At 48.6% G+C, this 21342-nt stretch overlaps 2 protein-coding genes across 2 annotated transcripts; both read left to right on the top strand.

Annotated features, from left to right (window-relative positions):
- The first annotated feature begins 5708 nt into the window (after positions 1 to 5708).
- On the top strand, positions 5709 to 6324 carry LOC140222456 (uncharacterized). Its single transcript, XM_072293107.1, has one exon. It carries the CDS (start codon positions 5846 to 5848, stop codon positions 6053 to 6055), a length of 210 nt encoding a protein of 69 aa, XP_072149208.1. The 5' UTR covers positions 5709 to 5845; the 3' UTR covers positions 6056 to 6324.
- Positions 6325 to 7903: 1579 nt separating this feature from the next.
- LOC117852127 (gamma carbonic anhydrase-like 2, mitochondrial) lies at positions 7904 to 12014 on the top strand. Its single transcript, XM_034734099.2, has 2 exons — positions 7904 to 8386; positions 11420 to 12014. Exons 1-2 carry the CDS (start codon positions 7975 to 7977, stop codon positions 11794 to 11796), a joined length of 789 nt encoding a protein of 262 aa, XP_034589990.1. The 5' UTR covers positions 7904 to 7974; the 3' UTR covers positions 11797 to 12014.
- Positions 12015 to 21342: the final 9328 nt, after the last annotated feature.

Here is a 21342-nt window from a genome sequence, read left to right as displayed (position 1 = left end):
CTCAACCACTAAGGTACGAGCTCAACAATCCGGCATTCCACACAAGAAACGCCCATCCATCTCATCCACCACCTCTCTTTACACCCGAAAAACCCAACTCCTCAGTTGAACACACTCACACATTTATTTTCCGAATAAACAGATGTAGTCATGATTGAATTTGGGTAACGAGTTCCTAAGCGTTCTAGCAGTATTTATCATCTAAACAGAGCAACTCATTTTTAGAGATAAATATAGGACAACAAGGAATAATCATAACAATCAAGGGGTGGCTATCCAACCATGTCTTGCAATGAAACAATATGCATTTTATAAAACAGGCCAATAGGTTGTGTCTGAAAAACCGGGTATTAAATATGCATCAAAGGGTGAGATTGGACTTGCCGTTCTCAAAGCCTTCCGGGAGCTCCTGCTCGTGGTACTGGTCCTCGGGCTCGGGCTCACGGTCGAACTCCTCCTCGCGCTCCTCCTCGGGTACTCCGCGATCTACGGCACACACAAACGAGCACACAATAAATAAAAAGGAAAAAGATTTTACCCGCTGAGCTCCGAACAGGAAATGTGAACGGAAAATAGGTAGGAAGGGTATTTTCATGAAATTTGGATATGCCTCGGCGAAAATATATGAGAGGAGGCCGTGGTCGAATTTGGGATCGATTGAAGGAAGTTTGGCGCATGAAATGACGGGTTAAAGGGAGGTTAGGGGCTTTAAAACAAGGCTTAGGACTGAATTGTGAAAACCGAGGACCTATTTGTAAATACTCTAAAAAGTGGAAGGGCTTAGTTGCGAGAATCTCTGGAGAGAGGTGGAAGGGCCGGGTTGTAAATAGAGAGAAATAGGGGGGGTAAATCGAAAGGAACGAGGTTCTCCTTCCTCTTCCTTGACCGAAAAAGAGGAAAGGGAGGAGGGGAAGAATGGCCGGCGTTCGGCCGGCCGGCCGGACTCCGCCGGCGGCGGGCTGGGTGGGGGAGAGGTAGAGGGGGTGAGGGGGAACCCGTTTGAGGGGTTACCTCGGCGATTGGTGGCCGGAGTAAATGGGGGGAGCGGTGGCGGTTGAGGGGCGGCGGCGATTGGAGTGCCTGGTGGCGGCGGCGGTCGGCACAAGGAGGCGGCGACGGTCGGCACAAGGAGGTGGCGGGTGGTCGGGTGAGCTCGAGATGTGGGAGATGGAGGCCGGCCCCGGGCGGCTTTTATAGCCGGCGGTAGGAGGCGGGCGGATGGCGGAGGTGATGATGGCGGCCGGACTTCCGCCGGTGGCATGCCGGAGTGGCGAAGCTCGTGGATGGTGTGGGCTCGGTCGACGAGGGGAGGGAGCAGGGGTGGCGACCGCTTGGGGAGGCGCGTCGGGAGAGGCGGCGTGCTATGGCCAGCGGGCAGGCCAACGCACAGGGCGGCGACGCGACGACGGCTTGGCGCGGAGCGGGCGGCGCGATGCGGCTGACCGGCTCGGGCGTGCGCGCGTGGGCGAACGCGTGCGGCGTGGGGCCGGCGCGGGTGGCGGGCGGCGCGGCGCTGCGCGGGCGCGGGCGGCAGGCGGTGCGGCGCGGGGCGGGCGACAGGCGGCGCGGCGCAGGGCGGGGCGGGGCGCGAGCGGGCGCTGGCGCGCGGGCGCGGGCGGCAGGCTCGAGCGGGCGCGTGGCACGTGCGGCAGCGCGGCGCGCGGCCCAGCGCGGTCAGGCGCGCGGCCCGGGGCGAGGTGGGCCCGGTGCATGCGCGTGCGGGGTTCGGCGCCAGGGGCAAGGCGCCGAGCGCCGGGTGCCAGATGAAAAAAAAGGTGACAGCCGCAGGAAGAAGAAGAAGGAAAGAGAGAGAGGAAAAGAGGAAAAGGAGAAGGAGGAAGGAAAAGGGAGAGAAAAAGAAGAAAGAAAGAGAGGGAAAAAGGGGAGAAGGGAAAAGAGGGAGACGGCGGAAATTGCGGGATTTGGCGGCACGCGTGATGGACTTGACGGGCACGCGGCGAAAAATACGGGGACGGAAAACGAGGGTCGACGACGTCAGTGCCGGGACGGCGAATCCGACGGGAAGGAAGAGATTTGACGGGGCTCAGCGGTCGGAAAAATTTGGAATGAATTTTTAACGAGTGATTTAATCTGGTAGATTTTTTTTTTACGGACGTTACAATTGCCCTCCTGTGCAATGATCGCTCTTCCTCCGTAGTGGTTCCGGCTTGGCAACACCGGTGGCCCTCCCCATGGCGGTGGTTTCAGCTTGGCAGCACCGGTGGCCTTCCCCATGGCAGTGCTGCCCCTGGGCGCGCAAACCCCCTTGCCAGTCCCAACCGTGGCCTGGCCCCTCGGCGGCGGCGACCGGTCAGAATCACTCCGCGATGGTCGAGGCGATGGGGACGAGCGCGACATAGCATCCCAGCGTCGATGGGCGGTGAAGAGCGAGGTGGGGCACTCGGCGGTGCTGGACGGCGATGAGAGAGCTGCAGCACCCATTGACATTGTTGGCGGCATGGTGGCAGTAGCGACGAGATGCCCGCTACCGGCGCTTCCTTTTTTATGCGGCCAGAAAAAGGAAGTGCATCTTGTTCTCGTGTGTGTAGGCAACTGGGCTGTTTAGTTGCTGATGATACTGGGCTGACATATGGACCGCATGGTCATGGAATTTTTTTAGTGTACTAGCAAAATGCCCGTGCGTTGCTACGGTAAAAGATCTTATATTTTTTAAACTTATGATATTTTTTATTTTCATCACTAAATTTTTATTGCACTTATTGGATGTCTACACATTTAATAGAAAACCAAAATAATTTTGACTTAATTATTTCCTTCAACTTAAATACCCATTAAATTAAAATCTTTTTTTATTAAGTAAGAGAGTTGCTAAAAAAAATATGTAACCATGTTGTACCATACATACAAAGCGACAACATTTCACATATATTATATATTATGGCTTAGCAAACACCGTTGTCTCAACATTGCGTATATGCGTTGGTAGACGCTGAATCCATTCCTAAGTGCAAGTAGCATAGTGTACAACCAGTCTACACCGACGCTGCTCAATATATGATAATTTTTATCTTTATGTGTATTTTTTCTACACTAGTACATATTGGACTCCTAATAAATGCCATATTTTTTTCAAGCGACAAACGATTCCTAAAGTTTGGAAAATAAATAGATAGCTTGAAATATTTTTTAAAAAAATATTTACATGTATGTTCTTTGCAAACTATTTTTACCGTGATACCAAAAGGAATACTATTGCCTCGTATGGCATGTGTTGGTGGATGCCCCTATGCGGTTTCCTGGTTAGCTTTTCCCTGGTTTTGCATCCTATGTGCCGGTTCAAGTGTGGGGAAGTTGATTTTTCTTCGGTTTTCTACTGGTTCACCGTGATTGACAGCAGAAATCCAAAATCTGCCCGTATTTCAAACCTCTGTCGAGTCTCTAACGACAGTTCGCTGCCGGCTGCTCATCCGCCGAATCCACCGCAACCCCCTCAAAATCACTCCCAAAATCCAATCAACCTATAGATCCAGCATCCCCACATTCTCGGCCGTCGATTTATCCAATTTCCTAACCAGAGAGGCCTACAAGCCTTGGTTGTGGCCATGGTGAGTTGAGGTGTTCGCCGCCCCTGCTGCCGCCGGCGATGTTGACCCTCGGCGCCGCCGATAGCTACCTCTCCGTGAGCCGCAGCAGCCCTTCAACGTCTGCTCCCTACTGCTGCCAGTCCTGACGCTCCCGCTGCTCCGGGTGTTGCTGAGTCAACGCTGCCCACTGGGGTCGAGGCTGGGGAGGCAGCTCGGGCGCGTCCAGGCAGGTGGCGCGGGCGGCCCTTCGGCCCCCACCTCCTCTCCTCCCTCTCCTTCTCCTCCGTCGAATCCGACCGACCCCCACTCCCTCTCCCCTAGCTCCTCCTCCCTCTCCCCCGGCCGAGGCGGGCGGCAGGCGCATGCCGGGTGGCCGGGGTTGGGGAGGTAGCTCGGGCGCGGTCGGGCAGGCAGGTCAGAAGAGGAGGTGGACGGGCGGAGTTGCGGAGAGGGAGACGGACGGTTCTCGCGGAGGAGCGCACGTGGCGGACGGGAGGAGACGGAGCCTGGCAGGAGGGATGAAGCCGTGGCCGCGCTGCCGCGGCAGGCCAGGCGCGCCGCCTAGGGCAAAGGCGTCAGCTAGCAGGCGAGCGTCGAAAGGGAGAGAGAGGAAGGGACGGGAGGGAGGCGCGCAGTCAGCGGACGGGAGGAGATGGAGCCTATGACAGGTGGGACCCACGGCAGACGATAATCTACCATTATTAAACATCAGACCTACCTCTCATTGGTAGAAGTTGGACCAAACAAAAAAAGATAGAAACATTCCTCACTTTAATAATAGACTTTAATAATAAAGGTATAGATATAGATGTAGATGTGTGCATCGGATGCATGTCGGCACGTCCCCCGAACGTCCCTGTACCGATGAGAATGCAACGGCATATGATCTCGTTCCCATCGTGCGGCATCTCTACACTGCAGCAGCGTGTCATAGGTTGGCGTGCTCTACTAGGCCCGCATTGAAGCACCCAAGCAATGTCGGTCGGTCGGATGGAACAAACGCTCGTGCTATACGAGTATAAAACATGCGAGGCGCAGTATTGACAGCTCTAGCTTTTGCAGGGATTTCTTTCTTTCTTTCCTTTTAATTAAAAAAGGCAGAGTGCACGTCTGTATGAACTTGATTTACGGGCACATTACTCCCCCAACGAAGTCTTTTCGAGAAAAAAAAAATTCCCAACTAAAACAACACGCACTCCAACCTCCATCCAGGTGTAGTATCCGGCCTGCTTTCCCGTTCCCGCTACGAAAAGGGAAGCCTTTGATTGCTGAAAGCCGGAAGCAAAGCATCCTCCTCCTAATTTTCCACTTGTACGCAACAGCGGGCGCATATCGATCTTTTCTTCGCACTTGGTAAAAGCACGAAACGAAAAGCACTGGCTGTTTTTATTCCGCGCGCGGATCGATCAGATTCTTATCCTTCTCCTTTTCCGTCGGGGACGACGAACTCGCTTTCGACCATCAGAAGACCGGCGGCGCCAAAGTTTAGCGTACAGTACGTGCATACCGGTGCATCTAGCTGATCCTTCTGGCCACGTCGATCGATACCGCTTGTGGCTACCTTTTTCCGGACGTAAAGGCAACAGCACAAGCACCTACCACTACACCACAGGACGTGGGGGCAGCGCGGTGAACTAGCGCCACGGCGTCACGCCAAACAAACGGCCAACCCGAGCGGCGGCGCGACGCAACGGGACGGGGCGGATGCGCCCGCACGGGCACGGCGAGCGGAGGAGAAGTCGAGCGACCGCGCTGCCCGCCCACAGGATTTGAAAAAGGGAGGGGGACGCCTCTCCCCGACTCCCCGTGCGAAACGGAGACCGAGGGCTCACGTGCCCGTGCCACCGGCCCGCCCGTTCCTCACCTCTCTCGTGCTCGTCCCCATCTGGGCCCACGCTTCCGTGCCGATGACAGGTGGGCTCGCGGATGCGCCGCTTCGGTTCAGTTCAGGAGATGCGCGTTCACAGCCAGGTCACGCGGTGGAGCAGGCAGGAACGGCCGCAGGACCCGCCGCGCGTCCGCGCACGTGTCCCCGCTCGGAGACCCAGGCTGGGCCCGCAGGTCAGCCGCCCATCCGGCCGACCGTTTGCTCTGCCCAGGGGTGTACTACTAGTGAGTGGTGACACGGCCAGCGCTAGCAAGCTCATGCTCCTACATAAACGCAACGTCTCCCGCACTCCTCACCTTCCCCTGCCTCCCCTGCTTCAGTGAGCCAAGACTCTGAGAGGGAGGAAGCGAGTTTGAAACGGAGGGAGGGAGCGGTCGATCGAAGGAGAGGAGAGGGGAGGGAGAAGGCGCCGATGGCTGACTGGGGCCCCGTGGTGATCGCGACGGTGCTGTTCGTGCTGCTCACGCCGGGCCTGCTGTTCCAGCTCCCCGCGCACGGCCGCATCGTCGGCTTCGGCACCATGCACACCAGCGGCATCGCCATCCTCGTCCACGCCGTCCTCTACTTCGCACTCATCACCATCTTCCTCATCGCCATCGGGGTCCACATCTACGCCGGCTAAGAAGCTCCGGTCCGGCCATCCGCTGCCGCCTGTCTTCGACGGTTTCTTCTCCAGCCCTTCCCAAGTCCGGTCTGTTCGCTTCCTTTCCGATCGATCTACTAGTACTAGTGGTATATGTGATTCCTGCTTCCTCATGTTGCTTGCTAGCAGGTAGCAGCAGTAATAGTATCGTTGCTGTTGGTGGTGTATGCTGTTAAATGTTAATTTGACTGCAGCGAACAATCTGGTGGATGCTGCAGTGCGTTGTATTAAATTAAGGGGATTTGCTAGATTCTCTCTTCTTCTTTCATACTGTATGCTTGGTTGTGCATCGATTTCAGACGACGACATGGTCCGGGGCTATTATTGATTCAGTCTGAGCGGTTTGAATCGACGTGGGAGCGGAGAAACTGTTTCCGATCTCCTTTTCCGAATACTCGATCGAATCCCTTCCTTCGTTAACCCACCGACTCTTCTTCCTCTGTTCAGACGGCGCGGTGGGTGTGCTGTCCGGTGTCCGCTTTGCCCAGACGAGAGCTGCTCATCTGGAGAAATCGAAATTGTTCTTGAGCCCAACAGCGACACTGATGCCACCAACATCTCACGTCTTCGCGAACGGCTCTCGCTGTCTCAGGCCGCCCGAGCTCGTGATCACTTGGGCGTCGCTACAGCCCACATGCAACAAAAATAGCGCAGAAAATTCGTCTATTTCTCTTTGCTCCGTAGAAAGAACCCAGGTTTCTGTCAGTTTCAGCTTTGTTTCGTTTCATTTTCCTCCCAGCCTGTGGCTGCCAAAGCTACTAGCAGCTCCATATCGCAAAGCCACTCGTTGCATACAGAGCATTTTTTGGGTTATGCCATATCACTACAGCAAAAGTCTACTAATTCGCGCTACAAAGCATGCACACAAGGACTGCGACATCCTATCATAAAAGACTGCTACGAACAGAAATAAGCTCCTTTCTGAAACTTCTTTTACTTCTCCTTTTCTCTGAGACAGTGAGACTAAGCCTTTGTTTTTTCTTACTCTACTGAACCAAAGCAGCTCGATCACCGGGCAGCTCGATCACCGGGACCTTGGTAGTGGTTCGGTGAATAAGCTACTTTGTTTTTAGCTAGAGTAACAACTCTAATTAAACCGAAGTTAAATTAGGTAGCGGATTCAGTGAATATTACTCCAAATAATAGGAGTAGGTAACAATCCTGCCAAAAAGGGAAGCAGCTTATAACAACAAAAATCAAATATTTAAACCAATTTTATATCATGTTGAGATTACTGACAATTTTTAGTATATAATACTTACAGTAACTTTTATGGAGATTATGTAGCAACCTGAGAAACATTATATATAGAGAGAGGAGACTTCATCAATCAGAAGGTTTGCACGTAACCTGTCGGTTAATAAATGCCTTCGAAACGTTTGTAACATGGATGTGGATGTCATCTCGTTACGGTCCTCGTGAAGAACACAGTTGCGCAAACAGAACTTAAAACGAGTATCGAATGAGAGAGTTTTCCATTGTCAGTCTTCTAATAAAAATTCAAATGAAGAAAAATGTACAGTTCCACAACTAAAATTATTTACTACGGACTAAAATTATTTACTACGGACTAAAATTATTTACTACGGACTAAAATTCACTGTCAAATCGAATATTTTAATTAGAAGTATTAAATATAGACTAATTACAAAACCAATTGCAGACTAATTCGCGAGATGAATCTATAATATGACAGGGACTAAACTTTACTCCGTGGAACCCAACAGCCCTTAAGCTAAGAGAAATATTATGTTACTAAGGCCCATTGTCACATAAAGCCCAGCCCAAACATCCGGTCCAACAGCTCGTCGTAAACGTCCCCACGAACCCATCACACCCTCCGCCCACTCCCTCACGCGCACGGCCACACCTCTCCACCTCCGACGACCACCACCACCATGGCGGCCGCCTCTCTCTCGCGCCTCTCCCGCCGCGCCACCTCCTCCGCCGTTGCCGCGGCGCCCTCCCTCCGCCGCCTCCTCTCGGCCACCTCCACCGCCCCCGCCGCGCAGTCCGCCCCGCCGCCGCCCCCGAGCGCGGCTGCGGCCGCGACGGCGGGCGCGGATCGGGTCCGGTGGGACTACCGCGGGCAGCGGCAGCTGGTGCCGCTGGGACAGTGGATGCCCAAGGTGGCCGTCGACGCGTACGTCGCCCCCGAGGCCGTGCTCGCCGGCCAGGTCACCGTCCACGACGGCGCCTCCGTCTGGAGCGGCGCGGTGCTGCGGGGGGACCTCAACAAGATCACGCTCGGCTTCTGCGCCAACGTCCAGGAGAGATGCGTCCTCCACGCCGCCTGGGCGGCTCCCACAGGTCACATTCCTCACTCGATTCGGCTCTGGAACCTTCCCGAATGCTAGATCTGGCCGGCGATGACTGCTTCCTGAATTACTGATGTGATCTAGGACGCGGTGGGACTGTTTTCATTTCGGTTGTTGAAGTGAGGAATTGTGCGTGTTTGGCAATTTGATGATGCCTTGTGCAGCTTGAGTGACAGCAACCATTTTGTGCCATGCTAGTTGTCCTCAGTGTTTTAGGGATTTTGGGTAAAAATTGCAGTCAGCAATTCAGCATTTCCGTCATGGTTGAGCTAACTAGCAGATTGTTAAGAGGACAGTAGAACCGTACTTCTATGTTTGTTTCCTCTAGTGTAGCTGTGCAAAAATGCTCCTGTAGATAGACCTGTCCAATTACATTAGACGTCCATTTAAGTAATCTTTGATTCATTTAAATGGAAAATGGATCTGTGTTAACTAGGTTGCGTGTGTGTGGTTGCAAGCTGTTTCACGGAAAGGAAAGAAACCACCTCTAGTTCTTATTATCTATGTACCTTATGGTTCTGTTATCCTCAAACACATAGCAAATTGTCAGTTTACTGTATTTAACTCTTGTTCAAGGAGCCACTTTTGGTTATATTACCGATTCTTCTCATACTATAATAATTTACTTAAACTAGTAATGATGTACTAGTTAGCCTGTTATTGGAGTTTCCATGTAATGTTTTGGAGGTCCCTGAACTTGTAAGTTGTAATGGATGGTGCAAGCTGTGTAAGGTTTAGGGACCTGAGAAGGTACTTTTCAAGTTGAGGGAGCTTTGTAATATGACCTAGCCAGTTCAGGGAGCTCCAATGTAATTACTCATTTTCACACTACTGAAAAAATTTGGTTCACCTTAATATTACTAAAAGACTGTGTCTTTGTCCTGTGAAACTCCTGTTAACGTGGGCCTCATTGCCATCAGATGTCCATTTTGTCTGGCATTGTCTGATTAGGACCCCCATGGCCTGCGGCGCAAACTTCCTAGCCTGATCCCTTCTGCTGCCACCACTCTTCTCCTCGTCCTTCACTGGTCTTGACTGCACAACCCAAACTCTCCTCAGCGGTCTTAACTGCACAACCAAACTCTCCTCCATTACCACAGAGCTGGTTCCTAGCTGGGTCCATTCTCTTTGTCTCCAAGAATTTCCTCTTCAAATCCATTGTCTATGATTCCTGATAAAAAAGAATCTACATTTGGTGTTAAACAGATAAAACTCTCTTCTGCTACTTTGCTTACTCCCCATCTAATTCTTGCTCCCAGAACTACAAACTGACAAACATAACCCCACAGAACAAGGGAAAAAGATTCCAAGTCTTGTGATATAGTATCCTTTCATCTGCGCATAGAAAAAAGTAGCGGAGGAAAGTAATGCATTGCTAGCACCTAGAATTTATGGATGTGTTCCTGCTCTCTCTTTGCTGAATCCTTGAAAGTCCAAATAACATTGTTGTTACAGCATCGTAATACTCGAGTGGCTGGTGGGGCAGTTTTGTTACAAGGAACAGAAGAAACGTGTTAGTTACTTAGGGTTGAAAAATGCGGTAATTAGATGTTTTGGCAAGGGGAAAATCTAAACAAAAGCCAGAAGGAAACGGGAGCAGCCATAAAACTAATTTTCACAATATTTTAGCTGTAACTCGATTGTTGATCTTTGAATGTGACAGACAAGAACCAATTTTTCCTTTGACAAGTGCTTGTCATGATTTCACACTTCATTGGAATTTCTGTAGAAATACAACTAACAGGACCAGTTGTTGATAAAGATGTCCGACGCATCTACTTTTTCTTAGTTACTACTTATTGGCACGAGGTCACAAAGCAGCAGGCCACTCAAAGCGCTGATTCAAATTTTTTGCATTGAAAAATCTTTTTATTTCATGCTACTCCCTCCAGTCACAAACAGGTTCTGTTGGGTTGCATGCAGTCAAACTATTGTAAAATTTTGTTACAAATTACCTCTTTTGTGTTTAGTTTGGATATCTGAAAATGATGGGCAGATTTGCCTAAAATGGTTTCAAAGTATGCTTTTGCTTTGTTTAATAAATATATTACAACAAAAGGTACTAGTCAAAGTTATGTCTTCGAGATCGTGTCGATGTCCAAAACACCACTTATCTGTGACTGGAGGATGTATATTGCTAGTAAGCCTGTGAAGGCTGTTGGACTCATTAAATTGTTCCATCAGATTTTCCTGACTTCTTATCTGGAACACATTTTCACAGTGTTAAATACTTTGTGAGATTATTTGCACATAAGTGGATTCATTAGTGGCTTAATACTTATATTTATCAAGTTCTGTGAATTAAATTTACTAGATCTGTTTTTGTGGGATACTGGACACATGCCCTTAAACATGAATATCCAATATGACATCTGCTGTACCTTGATCTGTTTTTGCCTAATGTCACCTACAAACGTATAATTTATTCTGAACTATAAATCTCTGAGTAATCCGGATGCTTTGCTGATAATTATTCATGATAATATTATTGCCTTCTGTTGTAAGCTGTGCTAGTAAGCATTTGTTATAACAAGGAAATTGCTACTTTCGGTTTAGCTGGATTGGAAATCTCTTTCTGTTGTCTTGGTGTGACTACTTAAATACATGCCCACAAACTTCATTACTGAGTACTGACATTTTAATTTATTATGACTAATAGCATCCTTTACCATTTTAACAGAAAATTTTGTGAGTTGCAAGTATAATCAGTGCTGTTTGATTAAAGAAATCCACATATGCTATTTAGTTGGAATTTAAATTTTCCTTTAGAAAAATGTATACCTCAGTCATTGCTTGCCCAGCATTGAGTTAACTACTTTTGATCTTCTATCCAAAGGACAATGTTCTGCCTTCTTCTCTTTGCATGTTTAGGCAACTTTGTTCTGGATATATGTTCTAAGAATAATTGGTGATTTTCACCTTGTATTCTAATGTCCACACTCTGTATGTAACCTGTAGTTTCTGGTGATAGCTACTACTATATGGTTGGCCTCAACCTCATCTCCAATTTTTTTGTTGTTTACAGGACTTCCAGCTGAGACTCTTGTTGACCGGTATGTGACAGTGGGCGCCTACTCTCTGCTGCGATCATGCACCATCGAGCCTGAGTGCATCATTGGTCAGCACTCCATCCTTATGGAAGGTTCGCTGGTTGAAACCAACTCGATCCTTGAGGCAGGCTCCGTCCTGCCCCCTGGAAGGCGGATTCCTACCGGTGAACTCTGGGCTGGAAGCCCAGCCAGGTTTGTCCGGAAGCTGACAAATGAGGAGATCATGGAGATTCCAAAGCTCGCGACGGCCATCAACGATCTGATGCAAAGCCATTTCTCGGAGTTCCTCCCTTACTCTACCGCTTATTTAGAGGTAGAGAAGTTGAAGAAGTCGTTCTCGATTCCCCTGTAAGAGCATGTTTCCCCCCCTCGTCCAGCTGAATGAATGAGGAAATAAAGGTACCCAAATACTAGATGTTCTGTGTTGATTCTAACTTGTACTCTGGGTTAATATGTTGCATCGCGAAATTTTTGTCCATTGTTGTTGTGAGCCTGGGGCCACTCTTGCAGGAACCATGTCTTTGTATCTGTTTACCCAATGCAATGCAATGCACTGTTCTCTATTGTGCACTTTCGCTGTGTTTTCTTTCATTCTGTTCATCTGTTGATGTCTGTGAGAGATGCTAAATTGCAGTTGACTGACCGTCCGATGACCAAGGCAGGCAGTGTGCTAAAAAAAATTGATCTTACGCAGCGAATGTATCCTAGTCCAGCACATATGCACTATGCTAGCTAGCGATACGCAAGAGGTTTTTATGGTCTGACTTTAAGCTCATTGCTTGCTTCGCCATAGTGAATAAAAAATATTTTCGCTACGAGTGTTGGTCATAGTGAATAGAAAAAAAAATTCTCCGAATGGAATGACGGACAAAGCTATGGTAGCCTTGAGTATTGTATTGCTAACCACAACAAATGTCAACTAGAAGAAACTAAAAGAAACTAAGGCCCCGTTTGGATCCTTGGAATTGAATTCCATTTTAATAATCATAATTTAGATCCAAATTAATCTATGTGGAATAGATTTGTATATTATTGTTGGGCATATGGAAGAGATATTTATATGCTGCACTTCTGCGATAGGGAAGTGAGTCGAAGAGCGTGCTATAGGTTGCATATTAGAAATATAGCATGAGGATCTATAGAATCAATTTTCATAACCCACCCCCATGAATTTAAGATAGGCTTATATCTAAACTTTGGAAAGTCGTGGAATGCCACATTCTAAGACAAATAGTCTACTCCATTAAGTAGATTCCAGTTCTTCAAAATGAAGGGATCCAAACGGAGCCTAATAGTTTTTCATTTAGAGGAAAATAGGTACCCTATTTCTATTGATGTGATAGCCTGCAGAACAAAGGCTGACTAGAAGAAACTAGGTGTTTTTCCATCAAGAAGAAAATATTTACCTCAATTCGAGTTTAAAATAACTCAATATTTACCTAAATTCGAGTTGAAGATAACTCAAGTGTGATTGGTTACGGTGCGTATTATCGTCCTCACTTCCTAGCCCGGAAACACAAATGGGTTCTAGGCAATCCAACTCGCGTCGGGTGCATGCGTGTGACGCCAGCAATTGCTACCGGAGCAGATGCACGGTAGTTCTCCTTTTCACTCTGTTGTGCGGCTCTGAAACAAAGTAAATCATTCAGATGTCGAAGTCGACCAACAAATGTTGCTCATGTTTGACATCGGTGGTTATGTTTGCTTTTCCGATTTCTATTCGGATCAAGTGCTTACACGGGGCACCGCCGGGGGTCGGCCCCTCTCCGACTCCGGAGTCCGAACACACGAGCGCATTGGTCCAACTCGGATCACTTCCCTTAGCCTCAGGCGCAACAGGCCAACAGACCCTCCTTACGTATCAGAGAAGCCCCGCGACCAGAAGAAAACCCCATCGAAGAAGAACCAGAAGAAACCCCCACCGAAGAAGAACCAGAAGAAGCGGACGACGCGGCGCCTGCTACTGTACCTTATTCTTTTTTACCTAATGTCACGTTTGTTTGTATAACTTGTTGTAAATAATAAATCTCTTCGAGTAATCCGGATTCCTTGTTGATAATTGTTCATGATGATAATATTGTCGCCTTCTGTTATAAGCTGTTCTAGCAAGCATCTCTTTATAATAAGATAATTGCTACTGTTGATTACGACAGCCTCGAAGTGAACTCCGTCACAATAACCTTCGATCTGTCACTCCTCTCCATTTGCTCCGACTACTTCTACTTCTGATCATATTGCTCCGAAGTAAAGACAAGAAAGTAAATGATAAGAATAATAAAAGCTTTCGTTAATTTGGAACCACCCATTTCATCGGTTACCTTTACCCTTCTATTTATAGATCTTTTGGGAAAAACCCCTATAAAAAAAATGAATGATCTTAAAATACAATTACCCTTTACTGTTACACAATGATTGGATTTCGAAAATATTCTAACGTACAACGGAAATTACACCATCAGTATGAACATAGTTACATAGCCTTCCTCCTTAACAAACTTCACTCTTTTAAAGGGGACCCCCTCGTCCGTCTCGTCCTTCGGAAAGCCTCGCGCTTTCCGGAAAGGGACTTCAGTCGCTTCCCGGTCCGCCTTCTTCGAGTTGCCGATGTGACGATGCCACAACGCCCCCAGAAGAAGATTTTTTGGCTATGACTTCTGAAGGGTCCTTCGTCCTCCCGCAACATAGACAATCTTTCTGCAAAATTAAGCCCGAGGTCCAGGGTTACTGTGTTCAAACCTTCCGAAGGTCATAAACTCTATGAAGCTCGTTCCAAAGGTGGTTCCCCAACAGCTACTTTTGGTATAGCTGGATTGGAAATCTCTTGGTGTTAATAGTCGTTGGTCACCTTTCTGTTATCTTGGATTCATCGTGTTTGATCTTTGTGACTAAAATACATGCCCACAAACTTGGTTACTAAGTACTTACATTTGAATTTGTTAGAACTTGCATTTTAACAGAAAATTGCATGAGTTGCAAATTTAAGCAGTGCTATTTGATAAAAGAAATCAACATGTGCTATTTTGTTTCGTTGGAAATTTAAATTTCCCTTTAGAAATGTATGCTAGCCGGAACCTTTCCAATTTTCTTAAAGAAAAAATTGTATGCCTATGAGTTGTAATTTTGGATCCTCTATCCAAGGAATACTGTCTTCTTTTCTTTACCAGTTTAGACAACTTTATTCTTGACATGTCTACAACTCTAACAATAACCTTTATGGATAGACCTTCCTAGAGAACTTCAAGGAATAAGGGGGGAGGAGATAAAGAACCTAGTAGAGGGCTAGAGGCCCACTAGGAGTGTAGCCCTTTAAATTATTGGGGTAGGGGTAGTTTACAGGGTCTTCTGGAGTTGCTCTAGGAGCATATGTTTGCCCCTTTGCCCAGCTGAATGAACGAGGAAACAAAGGTTCCCGAATACTAAATGTTTTGTATTTGTTAGAGTGCCCAGTGGATTCTGGCCCGACCCGCTGTACCCACGAGCTGTCGTCCCACCAGGCCTGGATCCACCGGAGCTCACAACAATAAGACCTCGGGCCTAACTCAACCCAAAAGGCTAGTCCGATGGGTGAGGATCGCCCCACCTTATATGTTGTGCACCCCACCATCAATTTTTGATGTGGGAACCTAACAATCTTCCCCGTCACATATCGGGTCCAACTCTTCCATCACAGTAACCCATGTGATCTTATGAAAGACATTATCCTAGACTTCTCCGGTTACCCGCAACCTGTGTGACCCTTTGGAGACGTTTAAGGGCTCCCCTGTCACTATGTGATCCCAAAGATGTTCCAGGTTCCTGACCTTTGACTTTGATACCACTTGTTAGAGTGCGCAGCGGATTTCGGTCCAGCTCGCTATACCCACGAGCTGGCGCACCCAAATCCACCAAAGCCCACAAGAATAAGATCTCAGCTCTAACTCAACCCAAAAGACTAATATTATATATGTTGTGCTTTCCCACCATCAATTTTCGATGTGGGACTAAATCTAACAGCATTGATACTAAACTTTAGCAGTGTCACATCGGATGTTCGGATGCTAATTAGAAGGACTAAACATGAGCTAATTGTAAAACTAATTGCAGAACCCCTGTGCTAATTCGCGAGACGAATCTATTAAGCCTAATTAATCTATCATTAGCAAATGGTTACTGTAGCACCACATTGTCAAATCATGAACTAATTAGGCTTAATAGATCCGTCTCGCGAATTAGACTCCATCTGTGCAATTAGTATTTAGCCTATGTTTAATATTCCTAATTAGAATCCAAACATTCGATGTGACAGATGCTAAACTTTAGCATGAGATATCCAAACGGGGCCTGACTCTACCTTATACTCTTGGTTGGTCCGTTGCATCGTGAAATTTTTTTTCATTGTTGTGAGCCTGAAGCCACGCTTGCAGGAACCATATCGTTGCATCTGTTTACCAATGCAATGCAATGCACTGTTGATGTCTGAGATGCTAAATTGTAGTTGGCTGATGAGTGATGACCGTCTGTTCGATGCCCAGGTGATGAGGACATGACATGTATGCATACGGCAATGCTTGGAGAATGGCATGAACACGGAGGAGACCAACAAGGCTATTCAAGTGGAGAAGGAAGTCCAAACTCATCCGGTTCGAGTCCCCAAGGTGAAGGCTCAAAGCAAATCAAAGTTCGAGTCCACCTCGAAATCCAGGAGCAGCCTGTACCAAAAACGACGCTCAGATCGCATACGGGCTCCGTTTTGAGCGTTCTACATATGCACCGGTCCCAGGCCCAAATTCGCTCGGAGTCAACGGGAATTGTGGAAACAAGTGGATGTCCAAAATCTGTCAAGATGTTGCACCGTCATCTTTTGGGCTGTTGGTTCGTGTATCGGAGCCCATGGGGGCGTGTCCAGGGGGGTCATGCACGACCTAACCCATTCAGTAGCCGCCACCACATTAGGGTTTGGGTTTTGTGTAGTTCTAGTTTTCCATTGAGAAACAGATCATTGTTATTGTAACTGTGGTGACAAGTCCTTTTACTGTGATCCAGGGTCCTTGTTCTCGTTCTTCTTGACTATGGCGATTAGTCCTTTCGTGCCAAGAGCTTGAACTCTTTTATTCGCTTTTGCTTCATACACATCTGCAATTTCAGACGGCGTTCTTCACGTTCTTACTTGTTTTCTTCGATTTGCTTGTAGGAAAAGCTTTCGTGGCGAGGTCAATCGTGTTGTGCATGGCAGATAACTAGAAGAGATGTGGTGCTACAATTGCGGGGTTCAGATCTTGTTGATCGGAAGCTGGATCGTGTGTGTTATATCCACCAAATCGAGAGTTATCCCCATGACGGAAGATTGGACCAGTGTCATATCAACAGGGCAGTGTGCTAAAAATTTGATCCTATGCATTATGCAAGCGACAGGCAAAAGAGGTTTTTTATGGTCTGACTTTAAGCTCATCGCTTGGCCAATGACCATAGTTAATAAAAAATATTTTCTCTCTAGTGATGTTGGTCTTAGTAAAAATATTTTCTCTTCGAACGGAATGCTGGCCAATTAGCTATGGTAGCCTTGAGCATTGTACAGCCTACCACAACAAAGGCCAACTAGAACTCTAGAAGAAACAATGGTTTTTTTATTAAGAAGAAAATAGGTACCAAAACAAAGGCAACTAAAAAAATTAGGTATTTTTTCATTAAGAAAAATACGTACCTAAATTTGGGTTGAAAATAACGTTGTTACATTACATAATCGTCCTCTTGTTCCAGCCAATCAAGTTAGGCTCACGTAGACCTCATTTTGGGCCACTTGACCTAACCCACCCGAAAAACTCCAACCCGACCCAACCTGGTCAATGTGTTGGACGGACTCGAGCTAATATTTATAATCTGATCTAAAATACTGGTCGGGCATGGTGAAAAAACCCATCACAACCAAAAGATTACACGCAAAAATATGAATTTGACCGGACCCAATCCAATCATGTGATGGGTCGGGTAAAAAAAATCCGACCTGATGGTCAGCCGGACCGGGACGGGCCAAAAAAATTTTATCCAAAACCCAAAAGAACCCCACCGAACCTGATCCGACCCGATAAATAATATGGTCTAGGAAGTCCTAATGACACACACAAATGGGAGAATCTATTTTCACTCTGTTCGCTGTGGGGCTCTGAAAGTAAGTAAAGCATTAAGTATAGGAGTACTATTCTTCCTTCCTCTCAGATGTCGAACAACACTGTTGCTCATGTTTGACATCGGTGGTTAGGTTTACTTTTCCGATTCCTATCCGGATCGAGTGATTACGTGGGGGCGCGCCGGCAATCCGCCCCTCCGACTCCGAACACACAAGTGCATTGATCTTCCCACTTCCATTTCGGATTCAGGCACAGCAGACCATCTCCTTAAGTATCAGAGCTCGAAGCCCCTGATTATTATTGTGCGATCCTTAAGCATCAGCTCTCTGCATGCAAAGCTGCCGCCCGACGACTGCACGGACGACGACGTGGCAAACTAAAAACGAAGCCATGGCACGTCTCGAGACGATCTACGAGATGGACGTCGATCTCGAGGCCGGCCACTCCCCGCCGCCGGCGCTGGCGACACCTTCAGCCGCGGCGAGCAAACCCCCACCGTCCACCGAAGAGCGGCACGTGAACGGGGACGGCGGCGGGGAGCTGCCGCTGGTGTTCCGCGGCAAGGTGCCCGTGCGGGTCAAGACCGGGCCCGTCACGACGGCGGTGGTGACGCCTCGCGTCCGGTGCGACCTCGTGCTGGACAGGCTCACCACCGAGGGCAGCGTCGGGGTCAAGAGCATGGACTGCAAGTCCAGCTTGAAGCTCTGGTGATGGGATGATCGACGACTCTCGGACTAGGTTTGTTTAGGCTCTAGCTTAACTGCGTAAGTGGGGGAGAGGGTGTTTTAGGACATGCACAGTATGTATACAGGTGATTACATTTGTACTAGGAATTATTGATGTATTTAGTTTTTTTAGGGCATTACCATCCCCAGTGTCCTCATATTCATTTCATACATAGCGTTCCAGCGAACATACGGTTCTTGACTTCTTGAGTTGCCAATCCTTTCGTTGCTCGTTGAATTGACTGACGTAATGCTTTATTTTGCTCTGAAAACTATACCTCTGATCGAGTTTGTTTCCCTTGTTTTCCCGACGAACCAACGGGGTGAGACGCCAACCTGATGGTACCGAAATGTGCATGCTCAGTTCATCAGTTGAAGTTAACTTAATTTAGACCACAGACAGTTTTAAGTTAATTTTTTACTAGATCGCGCTTTGTTTTGTCAAACATTGTTGAAGTTTGCTTGCCATTGACGCTGACGCATTTCTGGGGCTCCCCGTTAGACGATCGCTGAGTTTTTTTTCCCCCCAACCTGTAACGTGTGGATTCGACAAATTTTTTAGCATACGGCTGAAGCTGTTGGATTTTCCATCTCTAAATAACGAAACCTGCTCCATAGGATCTTGCGTCTTATTGGGCCACGTCACTGAAGGTTCTCACCCGCTGGATCTTGATCGGACCGTCCACAACCGCAAATGGATGAGTTGGCGTTTCTAGACGGTTCCGTCTCGAGCGCGAAATCTTCCGCAAGTGCTAGACTCGCCGCCATCCTCCGCTTGCCGCCACCCCCTTGCCTTGGCGGTCTTCGAGGCGCAAGATGAGTTGTTCCCATTTCACTTCACGAGTGCTAAGGGCCCACCTCGTCTCCCTCTTCTTGCTCTCCAATCCGCTACAGCATCCACTTCTCCGGCGAGTTCCCGTCCGCGGTGGCACCGCTTTCACCCGGCCGCCGGCTGAACCTCCTCCGCACCCATCCATCAACGGAGCAGTCTCTAGTCGTCGTTGTTCTGTCTCCATCCACAAGGGCCGTCAGCCTGTTCTGCAGTTCCACCATTGCTGTACCTGTGCACACCCACGATGTGTTGGCGAGCCCAATGACCGAATTGAAGCTAATCCCGTGCGCGAGCTGGAGCAACTGAATAACCTCCTAGCGAGCTTCTATGCAGTGCAGCTTCGGTGGGAGAGATGGACGGTGGCCCAGCTCGTGGATTTGTGACGCTGGCTCCGAAGAGCAGCTCTGTGCGCGCAAAGGAGGACAACGCCTGCCCTGCTGCTGCAGTACAAAGTGATGGAAAATTTAATTCAGTTACCCGTTTTCTCCCCTCTAATTGAATTATCTAATGAGCTCAACTTTTCTGAAATCTCCACTGGTGTGTAGTATAACATGTAACTGTTCCATTTTATGTACATTCACAATGACAGGTGTTGTGTAGAATTTGAATGGTTCGATCCCTAATTGAGAGCTAAATGTTATTTTGATTTCTTAACAGTGATCACTTACACTGATTGTGGGCCCTGGAAAAATAGCAAAGGAAGTCTAACCTCCACCAAATTTTGGGTGCACGGATCAAAGAAGAAGAATTCACAACATACGGTTGAATTACAGAAACATGAATACAATTGCAAGGACATAACTGAGAATATGGTCAAGTGTTACGTCTATCAGCTATCTAGAAAAGTTGATCACTTGCAATTTGGTAGGCTTCACATTAGATACAAACACATCAAACTTTGAGTTTCAAAATTTATGTTAAATGTCCAAATACTGTACCACAATTCAGATCCAAACCCATCGAACATGTTGTGATGATATGAGAGACATACACCGAATTCTACGATGGCCACAATCCAGTGTGGGCACGGCAACGCTGTGCCTAGCTTTCTAGTGGATTCGGTTAACGCGCCATCGTGAATTCCAAATGCAACTTTACCTGGGCCAATTTTCTCAACGGCCCAACTCCAGAAGCGGGTAGGCAGGCTGAAGAAGCCCGAGATTGCCCTCAAAAGAGAAGAAGAAGCCCGAGATTAGGCTAAGGAATAAGGAGGAGGTTGACACAAGCATATGTCCGACTCACCATTTCCTTCAAGCTCCTCTGCTGGGTTTGGGTCAAAGTAGCCTACAGACTGAGCGTCATGTACAGAGTTGCCGGCCCATTCTAACTAATTGTATGGCATTTTAGCTGATCAAGTTTGTCTTTTGTGGCGCTTTGCTTTGTCGTAAACTATACAGTGGTAGGGAGAAGTTTGCGAGATCATCACATCGTCATCTGTGAGCCCAGCCCCCGGGCGCCGCTCTGTGGAACGCACGCACGCTGCACGCAGCGCCCGTACACGGTAAAAAGTGCGGCCCTGCACCCGACCTGAGCGAGCTGGGCTCAGCTCAGCTGAAGCGATCGTGAGCGATCCTGGCGAGTGATAGCACTGGAAGGCAATGCAGCTTCCTCTTGTTGCCGTTCCTTCAAAGCTAAGGCTACACGACGACGGCGAGGGCACCGCGGGGGGGCAGCCGGGCAGGGGACACTGGACAGAGCCGAATCCATGCAAACCCGTCCTGTCCTCACCGCCCGTGCCCAGTCGCGATCACCTGCATGGCTGTATCTCCTTGTGATTCCTGAACAAACCAACCTGCCTCCCCCGGTATCGGTCTCCCCACCTCCCCATCCATTTATAGAGCGGAGGGCGGGTGGAGCTTTCATCTCTCCCCCTGCCGGCTGCCGCGCTCCACACACCACATGAGATATAGGAGTGAATGCGTACAGCGACGGGTCGGCGACGCGCTTCCACGAACCAAATCGCGACAGCCTCGACACGCTGTAGGCCCAGCACGTACCGCCCGCCACCGCCTCTCTTCTAGCCCGCGCGCGTACCGGCGACAGCGAGGGTAAGCGGCTGCAGTACGACGTGGACCTGCCGCGAGGCTCTGCTCCTGTCCTGCCTGCACAGCACAGCCCGATAAGCGCTCTCCGGTGCAGTGCTCCGGCACGCCACGGCGTCGTGGCTGCGTCACGTCGGCGGCGCGCTGCTGGAAAACCGCCGGCGCCCGGCAGGGCGGCCAGGCTTTGCAGTGTTT

Source organism: Setaria viridis, chromosome 1 (genome assembly GCF_005286985.2).
Source record: "Setaria viridis chromosome 1, Setaria_viridis_v4.0, whole genome shotgun sequence".
NCBI lineage: Eukaryota > Viridiplantae > Streptophyta > Magnoliopsida > Poales > Poaceae > Setaria > Setaria viridis.
This window is presented reverse-complemented; position numbering and strand designations above follow the sequence as displayed.

What these genes read in the sequence shown, in the direction of transcription:
- LOC140222456 (XM_072293107.1), top strand. Translation starts at nt 5,846, where the DNA reads ATGGCTGACTGGGGCCCCGTGGTGATCGCGACGGTGCTGTTCGTGCTG.
- LOC117852127 (XM_034734099.2), top strand. Translation starts at nt 7,975, where the DNA reads ATGGCGGCCGCCTCTCTCTCGCGCCTCTCCCGCCGCGCCACCTCCTCC. An exon ending in CGCCTGGGCGGCTCCCACAG is followed by an intron (nt 8,387 to 11,419) that starts GTCACATTCCTC and finishes TGTTGTTTACAG; the next exon opens with GACTTCCAGCTGAGACTCTT.